Source organism: Crocodylus siamensis, chromosome 14 (genome assembly GCF_052110815.1).
Source record: "Crocodylus siamensis isolate JL-2025a chromosome 14, ASM5211081v1, whole genome shotgun sequence".
NCBI lineage: Eukaryota > Metazoa > Chordata > Crocodylia > Crocodylidae > Crocodylus > Crocodylus siamensis.
In genome coordinates, this window is record NC_143408.1 from 26,444,432 (window position 1) to 26,459,005 (window position 14,574).

The 14,574-nt window shown below is 55.2% G+C and overlaps 1 protein-coding gene across 1 annotated transcript; it reads left to right on the plus strand.

Moving 5' to 3' along the window:
- The first annotated feature begins 4,225 nt into the window (after positions 1 to 4,225).
- On the plus strand, positions 4,226 to 13,449 carry HTR3A (5-hydroxytryptamine receptor 3A). The gene is made up of 9 exons (XM_090027898.1): positions 4,226 to 4,292; positions 7,726 to 7,892; positions 8,668 to 8,712; positions 9,212 to 9,321; positions 10,400 to 10,569; positions 10,801 to 10,961; positions 11,823 to 12,033; positions 12,379 to 12,612; positions 13,151 to 13,449. Exons 1-9 carry the CDS (start codon positions 4,226 to 4,228, stop codon positions 13,447 to 13,449), a joined length of 1,464 nt encoding a protein of 487 aa, XP_089884024.1.
- The last annotated feature ends 1,125 nt before the right edge of the window (positions 13,450 to 14,574 follow it).

Genomic DNA, 14,574 nt, shown 5'->3' on the forward strand with positions numbered 1-14,574 from the left:
TCCTGAGAAGAGAAGTTTGGCAGGCCCCACGGCCCAGGCCATCCCCAGCCTCTCCACGGAGGCTGCCCACAAGACAGCCCCAACAAACACTGGCCGAGATGGCTGCAGGATGAGCCGTCCCCAGAAGCATCCGCAAAGGAGACCCCGGCTGGACCTGGCTGAGGTGCCACCTTCCAGGCGTGGGCACCGCCCGGGTTCGGTCTGACGCAGCCCAGTCCACGGCCTCAGCTGCAGCCCCAGCCACCCTGGGCACCGTCCCTAGCTCAGCTGAAGCCTGGCTCTTGCTTTTTATTATCCAGATTCAATAACAGCAAGCAGCTCCGAGCTGCCCGGGCTCCTGGGAGGCGACGTGCCGTCCGCTAACAGAGCCGAGAAATCAAATTAGCCCCGGCGCTGCACTCGCTCTCCGCCTGACACGGCTATTGGCAGCCGAGGGGGAGTTCATCAGGGCCTCGCACTAATTCTTATCTCGTTTAAGTGACTCCACGCTGCCAGATGATGCAATTTGCACTGGGCTGCGGCCGAGGGCTCCGATTCCTGCCTATCTGTTTTGCCATCAGTTCCATTAATAGAAAATTTCTTCAGGGAGATCTTGATTGCTGCACTGTCTGCAAGCCAGTGCAAGAGAGAAAGGAAGGAAGAAAAAGCCCCTGCGATGAATCTCGCCTGCAGGTCCTGCCACCCCGGCCTGCTCCCTTCAATTAGAGAGTCTCCGAGGAGCCCTGTGCCCGGATGCTCACCCAGAAGCGGGGAATTGAAATGAGAAAGCCTCATTCAAGTCCAGGCTGGTGCCAAGAGAGTGAAGTCATCCCTAATGGATGGGGTGCAGCTGCCTGGGCCCTGCCTCCTCCAGGAAACACATGGGCCCTGCTCTGACCTGGCTGCAAGGTGCCCCGCTGTCCGGCATCTGAATTAAACAACACCCTCAAAGGCAAATGCCTGCCAGCACGGCAGCAGGGAGCCACCCTGCCTGTCATACCAGTAGTGGTTCTCCCCCTCCACTGGTTAGCTGCTTTCCAGTTGTAATAGCAAAAGGGGCTTCAGCACCTGGGCTTTGCATTGGCCAGCCCTGGGGATTTGCTGGTGGGTCTTCTAATAATGGTGCTTCCCCGTGTCTGAAACGAGCAGCTGTTTTTGGGGGAACCTCTGTTTTCATGGGCGCGTGGTGCAGAACTGACAGTGCACGCTGGGGGAACGGGCCTGCCCCAAGGCCACAAGACTGTCAACAATAAAAGCTGGTTACGTACTTCCAGCACTGGTGTTTGGGAGTCCAGGATGGAGGCCCTTCAGCGCTCCTGAAATGCCAGTCGCGCCTTCCATTTGTCTTTGCTGAACTCAAACAGAAAGCACACCGCTTGGACTATCAAATGGGATCCATAAATAATCACAACCCCGAACAGCTTCTACAAACCCAGCTATCCCAGGGAACAGCCAAGCCACGTTTGGTTTTCTCTCTCTAATGATGCCAGACTGAGTCTCATTTAAGATCTTACTGCTTTGATGCCTCTTGATTATTTATAAAGCAAACAAACACATCCAACATCATTGATCAATCTCTGTCCTTTGCTGGTCACACTCGGCGTGTCATGGCATCGCACTGTTCATCAATACTCGTGCTTTGCCTTTTGGAACCAACCCTTGGACTTTGGATGGTAATTTCTGTGTGAACCGTGTAGCACCACCGCCCCCAAGAAAAGCTCCAAGACGACAAACAAAACCCTCTCCACCCTACCGGATGAGATGATAAATGTCAGCACAGACAAGGAGACAGGCTGAGGGATTAAGAACGATAGGCAAGAAGGGGAAAAGTTTGGGGCTCTCGTTAGAAATGCAGTGAAAGGCCTGATTCTCCCGCCGCTGTCATGAGTGCAAATCTGAATGAAAAGGGACTCTGGAGAAGCCCCTGGCGTGAAACCGGTGTGAGGTTGGTCTAAGAAGAGAACAAGCCCCAGGGGCAGGGAAGATAGGCAGACAGAGCGGCAAAGACGGTTCTCACATGAGCTGACCGACCAGGGCTAGGCAAGTAAAACTCAGATCCCTTCTGGCAGCTGCATGGTGTCCGGGGGGAGAAAAAGCAAAAGAAATGCTTTCATTTAAAAAATTTTTTCACGGACATTTCACATCTTGCCAAAAAAAGTTCCAATTCAAACAGAAATGAAAACCTGTTAAACTGTATTTCTGTCTTCTGCTCTCTCCCCCGTTCTGCCATGCTGCGAAGGGTAGAAAACTCATAACACTGACTAGCAACCCATCTCCTCCTCCCAAGGCTCTCCTTTTGTTCCAATTTGGATCAAACCGGGACGTTCAGGTTGCAATCAAAAAGCTGCTGTTTGATTTTGGTTTTTGGCTTTGCAACAATGACAGATTGAAAACTTGAAAGCACGTAGACATATCCCAGGGGACTCAACACATTAGGGTAGAAAACATTTAGGGCGCATCTATTTCAATAGCCTATTTTAATGCATGTTAAAATGTCACTAAAAAACCCCACACTTTTTAGTTAATGTCCATTCAGATAGGCTAATATGCATTAAAGTGTCACTAAAAACTGTGCTCTTTAGTTAATTTGCATTAATATAAGTTAATGCACATTTTCATAGCATCTCACAACGGAGGTACTCAATTTAATGTGCATTAACTAAAGCACATCAGTGGATGTGTAGATACACCCTTGGGGAGCAGAGAGTTCCCTAGTGCAGCTGCTTGTTCAGACCCTCTCCAGTCTCAACCTCAGCTCAGCCTCACTTGCACCTTCCTCTTCTTTCCCCTCCCTCTTCTTTCCATCTCACCATCCTGTAGAGGAAGTAAACTCTCTCCCCCTCCACTTCTCCTTCATGTCAAGCCTCCTCTCAGTTAGACTGCAAACTTTTGGGGACAGGACTACCTACTAGCCTGTGTTTGTACAATGCAAAGCTCAGTGGGGCCCTGTTCCTGGCTGGCCCCGAGGCACTAACATGATAAACACTCTGCACCACGATTAGCAGCAACAACGGTGCATAATTCTCTGACCAGTTAAAACACATGGCACATTTTGGTACAAAAAAACCAAGCCAAGACACTGTTCAATAAAATCGGGCCTGTAGTTCTAGCATGGCCTCCCCTCTGTTTAAAAAGAAAAAAAAAATACAAATTAAAAATAACCTGACCGTTGTTATAACTTCAACCTTCTTGGCTTCAAAGTCCCTCCATTGTTTTCATGAATTAAATGGCACTCAGCTGCAAAATCCAAAGGTTATTTAAAGTGCGTATTGCCTTGCAGAGGGGCTGTCTGTGGGGGAATCATTCAGGCAGGGAGAAGCCAGAGCCCGCATCTATCTACTTAGCTTATCTGCTCATCTCCTCACACCTCACAGCACCCTTCAAAGGATCTGGCTGCACCCCGGCACCCTGGCTGAGAATCACTGATCTAGACACACACGCACTGGGAATGAGGAGAAAAACCCGAAGTTATGACCGACGCAGCTACTGCAATCATCAGAATTGCATCAACGTAGCCCATGCCGAATGCGGGCGAGCGCATGAAAGTCAGGCGCCGACAAGCAGATATTTAACTGAACGGTGACGGTTGCAGTATGAGTAAGCCACTAACTGGCCCCGCAGCCCTCACCATGTGTACCAGAGACATATTTGTGCAGCGATGTTTTAATAGAGCCCGCTGCTGGGATTCTCACTCTTTCCATACCACACATTAACAAAGCCATAGATAGCAGTACTTATGCCCACTAAATTCCCATCTCGCCATCAGAGATCCCTGTTTATTGCAAGGACAGGCTGTGAGAACACAATCACAGACACGCCATCCTCAGCAGCTCTGTCTGACACAGCTTTTAAGCAGGACTCGGGTAACAAATTGTTTCCCAGGTCAGCCTCGCAGAGACACAACAGTGCCCTCCCTGGCTGGGGAGAGGCTGAGAGGCATGGAGCATTTGTCTGGGACCACACGGCGTGACATCAGTCAGGGTGGGTGGGTTGCTCTTCTATCCTCCCAGCCTGAAACTTGATGCAGCAGAGGCGACTGATTGCAAGATTAATTAGGCATTTTCAGAACCCTGACAGTCGGGGGAAAGCGAACAAAAAGTGCTGCCTGCTTCCTGGACGAGGTTTGCTTCATCTGCAGCGGGAAGGCTGGAGAGAGTGCAAAGGGAGTGACCATGGACAAGAGCCAGGAGACTCGCCTGCATATGGAATAGCTAAGCCAGCGCCCGGGACCCACTGAACCAGCACCATGGTGCTCTCGGCTCGGTGGGCATTGCTCACCCTGGCCCTGGCTGCCTTTGAGCTGCAGAGTGAAGGTAAGGAAACTTGCGGCAAAGTTGAGGGAGTGTTTGCAGGGGCTGGGAGATGGGTACAGTTGCTTGCACATGGCCCTGGGGGCTTTTCTGGGTGTATTTCATGCAGATTTTTTTTGCCCCCAAGAGCATCAGTGTGATCACTAACAGGCTGTGCATCTGCACACCTGGCAGCACAGTGGGGGCATGGGGATTTACACACCAGCTTGAGACCTGTTGACCAAACGCTTGAGCTCGGTGATCAGGTTTGTCCCCTCGTGCTTTGTGCATTGTAGAGCAGGACTGAGCCCTGTGGATGGCAGCGCACAGACAGCTGCTGCTGCAAGGGCTCTCCCTGCTCAGCACTCAGACCGGCACTGCCAGCTCCCACAAGGAATCTCACTTCTCACCACAGCGCTTTCGGCACCAGCAGGAGGGGACCCGGGGGCCGGCAGAGCCCAGCAGTACCAGCGGGCATGTGTCTGGGGTCTGGCCCTGCTCCTGGCATGCTACGTGCTCTCCTTTGCTATGGGGGCATTTCTGGCTCTGAAGCTTTGTGCAATGATCTAGCATTAGAGCGAGGCTGCTCACAAGGCGACAAAGCCATCGTTCACTTGGGTTAATGATGTCAGGGGGCAAAATCTCCCCATGTGTCAATCAGTGCAGTGTCACAAGTGATTGCACCAGCTGAGCTTCTGGGGTTCGGGGTGAAGGGCTGGCATAAAACCCTGTTAGGGGACCAGCATCAGCAGCGATCTTTGTGCCACAGCTTGACAAGCTCCTAATGGGAACAGTGCGACCAGGGGATGCGCTCAGCATCTGAGCACAGGGCCCTTCCAGCTCCAGCACGCTCCTGGCTCCGAAATAGAGCTGCTCCACTCACATCTCCCCTTCCCAGGGACCCACGCTGCATGCTGCAGCCCCCACCCTGCACATTGGGCGGCTGCCGCCGGCTCCCCGCAGACTCTGCACCTCTCTGGTGCATGCAGGAACCACAGAAACCACCAGGACCCCTCCAGCAGCAGGTGCATGTCCCAGGCCTTTCCATCTTCTATTTTTTCCTTTCAGGCTGCTTTCTCTGGGCTCCCCCACCTTCGCGTGCCAAGCCAGGAGGCTGTGGTTTCCATTCTGTACACACACAGGCCGGATCCCATGAGCCCAGAAATCCCTTCCTGCTGAGTAATAATTATCTGTCACTTGAGAACCGGGTGAACACGAGACACTTATTATCCACCTCCACCATTCAGCCAAGCCCATTAAGGCTGCTTTCTATCCAATGCCTCCCCATTTCTGCTCTCTGTGTGCCAGTGCCACAGCCTTTCAAAGTCCAGGGGTGAACAGGCAGACCTGGGAGCAAAGGAAACACCACGAGTGGTGGACTGGATCTCAGTGGGAGTTTGAAAAGAAAAAGTAATCTCCTACTTTCATGCTGTGGGGCTGTTTGTACGCACACGCCATGCGGCGCATCACTGCACACCTCTTCCGAATTCCAAGCATCCATGTTTTACTTAAAAAGCAAGTCAGCTTCAGAAAAAAAACCCACTCTATTTTAACAAAAATGCTGAAATGTTAAATTTCCCCCATAAAGCACCCGGAGACAAGCTGCTGCACTGGGGCACACCTGATAGCTTCCAGGGTCTCCTCCCAGTGTGCGGTGAGTCCCAGGGTCACTGCAGACTCCATTCCCCCCCACCCAGGACCATGTTTGCAGGAGCGCCTGACCCCATTAACAGTGGCTCTTCCGCGGGCCGGAGGGCATCTCAGTTCTGCACGTGGGTGAAGCTGCCATGCAAAGCACCTGCAAGGGGAGAGGGAAAAAACCCTTGTTTATTTAAGAATAGCCAAGTCAGGACAGGAGATGGATATTAAGGCAGAGAGAAAGGCATCCTGGTAAGACCTTCCTACTACTTCATTAAGCCAATGGACCTGCCAAGTGACAGGTTTAAGGCTCTTTCGACCTCCAGGAACTACTGGGGTTTATTAGGCGATGATGGATTCTGTGACAAAGACGTCGGTGGCCCAAGCCTCCAGTCCAATGGAAAGCAAGATCAAAGGAGGACCGCAGCAGAGATGCCAGGATGCAACATCATGTGCGCGGATCTTCATCTGAGCTTTCCACACCCGAGTCACTTCCATCCCAAATGCAAAGTGAAGTTCCCATGCCTGCTGGCTCCTGCACGGGCCATGGGGGAGCTGCGCGGCCTCCCCGCTCCCCTGCGCCCACCCTGGGCACGTGCACCAGGGAGCTGTCCAGCTGCAACAATGCTGAAGAGCTCTAGTTTTTTGTATGAAAAGCTGTGCTGATTCAACAGGCACACTCAAGGAGCACTTTGTGAGCACTGGCCTGGTCCTTTTATGGAGAAATCACTGGAAATGTCCAGATGGGACAACAGTTTTGGACAAGAATATTGCCCCTCAAAACAAACAAACAAAACAAAGCAAATTTGTGTCAACCGACATATTTTCAGATTGTGTGTCAATTTTGGGTCATAATCTCCAGCTAAAGGGAAAAAAGTTAATAAAAAAGTGTTTGGGCACAACAGGCATTCAACATTTCCGTATTTTTGTTAACGCAGAACATCTTCATTTGGATACTGACTTCAAATTTTAATTAAAAAGTATAAATGCTTTAAACCCATTCAAGGCAAGCTTTTGGGCACAAACATGCCTCTTCAGGCATGCAACACCAGCAGAGTCTCCCTATGCCTAAAGAAGGGAAGCCTGAAAAGAACATTTTTTTTTTCCAACTATTTAGTTGGTCTAATAAAAGATATCACATCTACTCAAAGAACCTTGCCTGCCTCTGTCCTTAGACCAACACAGCCACTAATCAACAACCCTTAGACCCATTCAATGCTTTGTTTGGCTCCAAGCAACAACGGTGAGCATTAATGACATTATTTTACCTCTCATTTCACTGAAAGTCTTGAGAAGTTTCCAGGTCAGCCTCCCAGGTCGTGTGTGCCAGAGCCAGCTGCAACCAGCTCCAGCTCAAGGACCACTCGGGCCGAGTCTGCAGTGCAATGGCAAGGCAATGCCCTTTCCTCACTCATTTGTCTTTAACACACGAGCAGGGGCTCTTCTTGGCCTGCTCCCTGTTGCACTTGCCAAGAAGGGGGACACAAAAAAAGATGTTGCACTTTTGAGTATTATGCATATTATAACAGGAGCCCACAGGTGATGCAAAGACAGCAGCCTCACTGCACTAGGTGCTGTACAGGCACTTAGCAAGAGCCAGTCCCTGCTGTGAGGAGCTTCTCTTCCTGATGAGCAAGGCGGACAAGGACAGGTGAAAGAAAGGATTGTGAAGCCCATTGTACAGATGGGAAACTGAGGCATTACATGAGTTTGCAAAGATCAGACAGCCTGTGACAGAGCAGGGGCCTGACTTAGGCTGGGCCCTTCCCACCATCTCATCTCACTGTTCCCTGATGAGCATCAATTTTTTCCCCATTAGCTGCTCGGAGAGGGAAGAACAAGACGATGGGCACAGCCAAGCCGGCCCTGCTCCAGCTCTCTGAACACCTGCTGACTCATTACAACAAGGGCGTCCGGCCAGTTCGAGACTGGAGGACAACCACCAACGTAGCCATTGATGTCATGGTCTATGCCATTCTCAACGTGGTAAGTGCTCTGCTGGCTCAGCAAGTTTAACACCTCCAGGGTTGTCAAAGATGTGGGGGAGCAGGGTCTCCTGAGCCTCTGGAGAGGGCACATGCATCATGTGGATGCATGAGGCTCTTCCTATCCATACGTACAAGAAGAAGAGACACACCCTTCCTAGGATCTGGGGCAGCTGAGAAAACCAAAGGGGAAGTCAGATTTTCCAGGGCCCAGAACCCCACTTAGGCACCTCGATTCACGAGGGATTCACAAGTGTCTAGCACCTGGCTTGCTGAGATGGTCGGGTAACCGGGAGCTCCATACACCATCTGCATTATTCAGTGCATCCCGTGACATGGCCCCAACCAGGCACGAGGCTGCTTTGCTGCAAGAAGCCATGCCCAGTGAGATACCTCCTTATAGGGCTGGGCATCTCCATGGGAAGGGGGTGGAAGCAGCCCCAGGCATAGCCCTTGGCTTTAGGGTGGGCTGGCTCAACTTCTAGAGCTGAGAGCATCTCTGCCCAGGGACTAGCCAGGGAATGGCCAGGCCAGCAGGCCAGGAAAGCGGAGGAGCCTCCACGTGGGCCATCAGGTGGGAATCCTTCCTCCTGTTACCTGGTGATCCCCTCGCCTGTACATCTCTCCTCCTCCTGGGTGTTTGCCCAGTGCTCTCTGGTGCCCGATGCTTGCTCCTATCCATGTCTTCCCTGCTCAATCCCAGTCCACTGCTTCAGCAGCTGCAGACACCAATGTCCCTTTGACCACCTCACGTTTGCTTTTCTGTCCGTCCCCAGGATGAAAAGAATCAGGTGCTGACAACCTACATCTGGTACAGACAGGTGAGTGGAAAGGGGGCCCTGCCTTGCTGCCCCCACCATCTCTACACCAGGGCAGAGACCACCTTCTCCTCATTATCAGAGAAACCTGCCCTTGCCAAAATGGGGAATTCTCCTAACAAGCAATAGGGCCCAGAAAGGTTTGCACGATCTCCCAGGGATCATAAGGCTCGTCCCTGTAACAACGGAGACACGACTGCCACAGGGCAGAGCTCACTAGTGCCCCAGAACCACAGACGTAGGTGGTCCAGGGAACACACGTGAAGGGGTCACATCCCTGTGTGGTGTAGCAAGGCCTAATCCGTAACGTGGGATGTGCTCACGTGAGGTTGGTTCTCCCATGCAATGCACAGCTGGGTGGGGGCGACCCCTGGGCACCCTGGGCCGGCTTTGTCCCAGACACAGTGCTGGCAGGCATCTGCCAGAAGTAGGGCCCTTGGATTCATACGGGACTAGACCCAATCCCCAGAGCTGACCTGCTGTCCCCTTCTCCCCCCCGCAGCACTGGATCGACGAGTTCCTCAAGTGGCACCCCGAGGACTTCGATAACATCACGCAGGTGTCCCTGCCCACCGAGAGCATCTGGGTGCCCGACATCCTCATCAACGAGTTGTAAGTGCGGCGGGGCTGGCTCAGGGCCCTCGGGAGCAAGCGGGGAGGGGCTGCTCCCTCCCCGATGCCCCCCGGCTCCCATTGGTATGCTCAGCACAGAGCTGGCTCTCGCTCCCTCGCGCCGGCAGGCTGCAGATGGGGAGCAGCTCGGGAGCTGGGACATTTCCAATGCTGGCGCACCATAAACATCCGTAATTACCCGCGCGGCACTCGGGGGATGAGGAGGGGCGGCTCGGCTGTTCTGAGGAAGGCTTTGTGGAGCAAACACAATGCCGGGGCAGCTGCAGAGCTGCCAGCCCTTCCTGGGGACGGGCTCCATTGTCTTCAATACTCGGCGCAAGGAGCGTTTTGCTGCCCCATGCATGAGCCACGCTTTAAACTTCCCAGATCTGCCTTCTGCATGGGGAGGTGTCCCCTGTAGCGAGAGGCAGGGCTGCAGGACAGCATGGGGAAATCACAGCTGCTCCCTGTGGGCACGGCGAGTTTCCAAAGCAATGCCCAGCTACCATCCCACCCCCTTAGGGGAACATCCCAAGACCAGTGAAAGGCCCAGCCTTTCCTCCCATTCACCCTGACCCCCACTGTCAAATCGGCGTGGCTGATTTGAGCCCAGGGCATGGTTTTGTCACTGGGAGATAGACTGGAGATGCGTCTAGCTCAGTTGTGTTACTCGCTGCATTGGACATGGTGAAAGGGAGCGCGAGGCGGACATAGCTAGTGGGAAGGGGAAAAAAGGGGAATAATTTGTTATGGGAGAGTTTTACAAGGCCAAAGAGAGATCACGCCAGTAACCTGATTCACAAGCTCGCAGGGGGCTTCAGGCGAGGGGCAGGAGAGGCAGCCAATGCCTTGTATAGGGTTCACTGGGCAGAAATAGGTCCTATCCAGTCTCAAGCTGATCCTGAGCCCCAGCTATCCCCTGGGAGACTGAGGGCTGCCCCTCCTGGGCTGGCCCCTGCCAGCATCTCGGTTAGAGTCACCCCAGGCAGTGCTGCCCTCCAGACAGAAGAAAACGGGCATCTGGGGGGTGCGGGGTTTGCTTTTCCCTGACGGCGGGGCCTTCCTCTGTGACCTTCAGCGTCGACGTGGGCAAGTCCCCCGACATCCCCTACGTGTACGTCCGGCACCAAGGGGAGGTGCAGAACCTCAAGCCCATCCAGGTGGTGACCGCCTGCAGCCTGGACATCTACAACTTCCCCTTCGACGTGCAGAACTGCTCGCTCACCTTCACCAGTTGGCTGCACAACAGTACGTCTCCCTTTGCCAGACACTTCTGGAGGGGGGCAGGGACCAGGCCAGCAGAGAAAGCTAGTAGGACCTGGGTGAGGAACCCAAAACTGGGGTCTCAAAGAAAGCCCCATTGCAGGGCAGTCAGCACTTCAGAGCGGGAAGCCACTAGCTGCTCCCAGCGGGGAAGTATCCTCAGGGCGTGGGTGAGCAAGTGCTGTCCTAATCGCTCCCCTCTCCTCCTCCCTGCAGTCCAGGACATCAACCTCTCGCTCTGGCGGCATCCTGAGCAGGTGAAGTTTGACCGCAGCGTCTTCCTGAACCAGGGGGAATGGGAGCTGCTCTGCGTGCTCAGCCACTTCCGCGAGTTCAGCATCCAGGACAGCGACAGCTACCCCGAGATGAAGTTCTACGTAAGGGCCCTTCGGGCAGTGGGGCAGGGAGGGGGAGAGGGGGCAGATGCCATCACCTCCTCTCGGCTTGGGACACTGCCCTCCTGGCTCTGAAGAGATGCTGAGCTCTGCTCAGCAGACCCTGCTGTGCATGCCCAGCTCTGGAGAGGCCAGAGACTGCCACAGAGACGGTCAAGACCCAAGACGCATGCACGGAGCTGGCAGGGACAACGCTGGTTTGACTCCGATGAGCTTTTCTCCTCAGATAGGGACTCAGGACCACAGCCAGGACACCTCCCAAGGCAGGCCAGCTAGGCAGGGCCCTTACAAGGCCAGCTGGTCCAGCCCTGGCATCTGCTTGACATACAGTTAAAACCATGGGGTGCTGGAGATCCCAGCAGAAAATCCATCCCATGCTCTTTATTGGACACTGATGACTGTCAAAGACTCAGGAGGCTCCCAGTGCGAGGGCAGGGCAGAGTGATACAGGAGCTGCCTTTGCACCTGGAAATCCAGGAAAGCAGAGCTGCAGACCCTTGCCCCATGCCCAGCACCTGGGCCCCTTCTCTTAGACTGTTTCAGCTCCACAGATGCTCTCCAGAAATGCTCTCCCAAGTCAAGGCCAGAGTTGGGTGCACGCTTTGGAGGGTCTTGAGTTAAAGGTGCTTACCCTAATGAGACAAGAGCCAAGGCACTGGCGTGGCAGCAGCTGGAGAGGAGAAAGCAAGGCGAGTGGGGTTTGATCCTGAGGGACAGAAGAGTTCATCGTCCAGGGATGCTCTTGTTGAGAAAGGACCCTAACGGAGCTGGTAGAGACAGGCCGCCTCTGGCCTCTGTCACCAGCAGGGCTCCTCCTGCCTCCCTTCTCCTCTGTACTCGCAGGTCGTTATCCGGAGACGCCCCCTCTTCTATGCCGTCAGCTTGCTGCTCCCCAGCATCTTCCTCATGGTCATGGACATTGTGGGCTTCTACCTGCCTCCAGACTGTGGCGAGAGGGTCTCCTTCAAGATCACCCTGCTGCTGGGTTATTCTGTCTTCCTGATCATCGTCTCCGACACACTGCCGGCCACTGCCATTGGCACCCCGCTCATAGGTACGGTGGGGCCAAGGCCACCAAGGAGCACAGCCCATCCAGTGCCCATCTCCTTCAGACTCTAGAGGCAGGGGGAGGCTGGGGGGCAATGGAGAGTGGGCAGACAAGCCCAGGGACTAGAGCTGCTGGTACAGTAATCCATTGGGGAGAAGGTGGGGACCATAACAGCTCTGGGTAGAGCTGGGCATTGCAGGGGGCACTGGTCACGGGGCTGCAAGAGCTGGGCTGCCACAGGGCAGGAGATGGGGGCGCGGGGAGCTCGGCCAGCCCCTGCCTGCACCACATTGGGGTCTAGCTGCCTGCTAGCCCAAGCCAAACACTCACACCCCTGCCACCCTCTGGCAGGCATCTACTTCGTCGTGTGCATGGCCCTGCTCGTCCTCAGCCTAACCGAGACCATCCTAATCGTGCGGTTGGTGCACAAGCAGGACCTGCAGTCCCACGTCCCTGACTGGGTCAAGTGGCTGGTGCTGGACCGAGCTGCCATCCTGCTGTGCTGCCGTGACAGGAAGCAGGTCAGCCCCGCGTGGGCACAGAGCACCGAGAGCACCCGGCACTTGGAGAGCAATGACTGCTCAAGTAAGAGCAGGGGTGGGGGAGGCCCCATGGCATGGGGAAAAGGGGACCAAGATGCCAGGACCTGGGCTCCAAGCTGGCTTAATGGTCCATTGCCAGAACCTGCAAGGCAGCAAGGAGCTGCCCAGGCCCCTGGCTCTCTCCCAGGGAGGTTGGACTCAGGGACAGAGCAGGTGCTGTGCGGGCTGAGCTTTGACCCACATCCCAGGCAGAGCTTAGCACATGGATGGTAACACACCCCAAACAGCACGTGTGTCACCTAGTGAGACACGGGCAGGTCCTGTGTCTCCCTGAAGCAAGCCCCCTTCATCTACAACAGCAACAGCTGGGTGTAGGGGGGCACCAGGCTTGGCCGCGGGCTGGTTCCCAGTGCTCCCAGAGCATGAAGCCTTGACTCTGGGGGGTGGAAGACTGAGGCTGACATTGTCCCCAATATCAGCTGTCAGCCAGGAACAGGGGGAGGAGGGAGGGGACACAGCCCTGCAGAGCAGGCCATGCTGTTACCTGCAAGCCCCACTTCAAGCAACTCTTGGGCCCACAGCCAAGCTGAACCACTACAGCGGCGAGACCCTCCAGGAGTACGAGGGGGCAGGAGACACGAGGCCCATGCTGGCCCCCCTGGCCCGGGGGGAGAGCCCAGCCATGATGCACAGCATCCTCCAGGAGATCACTGCCATCCGCCACTTCCTGGAGAAGCGGGATGCCTCCCGCGCCATCGCCTGCGAGTGGCTGCAGGTGGGCTACGTGCTGGATGCCCTGCTCTTCCGCGCTTACCTGGTGGCCGTGCTGGCCTATAGTGTCACACTGGGCGTGCTCTGGTCCATCTGGCAGTACGCCTGAGCTGCGATGGCAGCACAGACGGGGTGCTCCGAGGCTGGAGCTTCAACACGGGGACTCTTGGTCCTCGGACTCACCTGCGTATCGTGACCCAGGACCTCGGGTGGGCAGGCTGACCGCTCTGAGCTGGCTCAGGATGGAGTCTCACCTGGCCTCCAGAGGCAATATCTGGGGAAGGATGACCAGGTGCTGGTTAATTCCTTGCCAGGACTAAACCTTTGCCTCACCCCGTTTCCAATCCCTGAGGAACTCCCTCCCCATTCTCCTGCTCCCTGAACACTCCCCCCACTCACCCTCCATGGCTGACCCACCGCTCCCCTCCCTCTGGACATCCCCGGGTAGAAGCTGGCAGCTTCCTACACACCACTGTAGCACCAGTCTCTGCCCGGAGCTTATGGCTGGGGGTCCGCCTACCCCACCCCCCTGCATGACACCTCTGCACCTTGCTGGTTCCTCTGAGACTCATGCCAATCCATATGCCTTTCCAAGCCTGCCCTTGAATGAGCACAATTGCTGTCAGGCTTCATTTGCTTAACGCCTCTCTTTAGGTGGCTGTCAAGGATGCTCCCAGGCCCCTTGATGGCCCGGTTAGTTGGTCCCCAGCACCCCAAACGCAGTGCCTGGTGCATTATGATGCCTTTAAGTGTCGCACCTAAAACACCCTGGAATGCAAAACCTCTCCTTTGCCCCAGCCCAGGACCCAGCATCAAATAAAGTGGGTTTAACTACACCGACGGGAGCAGAGCTTTTGTGCAGCTGCCTGCAGGGCTGGGATAGCCCCAGGTGAGGGTCCCACAGCGTGGTCATCCCTTTGAATGCACCGGGAAGGCAGTCAGGGCTGGCCAGACTCCGCTAAGTCATGCTCAGGGCTCTTCAGCGGTCCGGCCCTGGGCCCCGTGCTGAAGGGTTCAGCACCATGGACAGAGCCCACCGCCACCAACCCTCTCCCGAGCTCCCGTGTCCGTGGCCCCCGCTGTGGCTGCAACGCGGCTCTGCTGGGCCGGGACTCGCCCTCGAGCTCCTTCCCCAGGGCCCAAGTCAGGTTGAGGCCTGCGCACTGGTGTGCAGCACAGCTGGGCTGAGGGCAGGAGAGGAGGAACCCTGCCATGCCCTGTGGTTGTGCAGCAC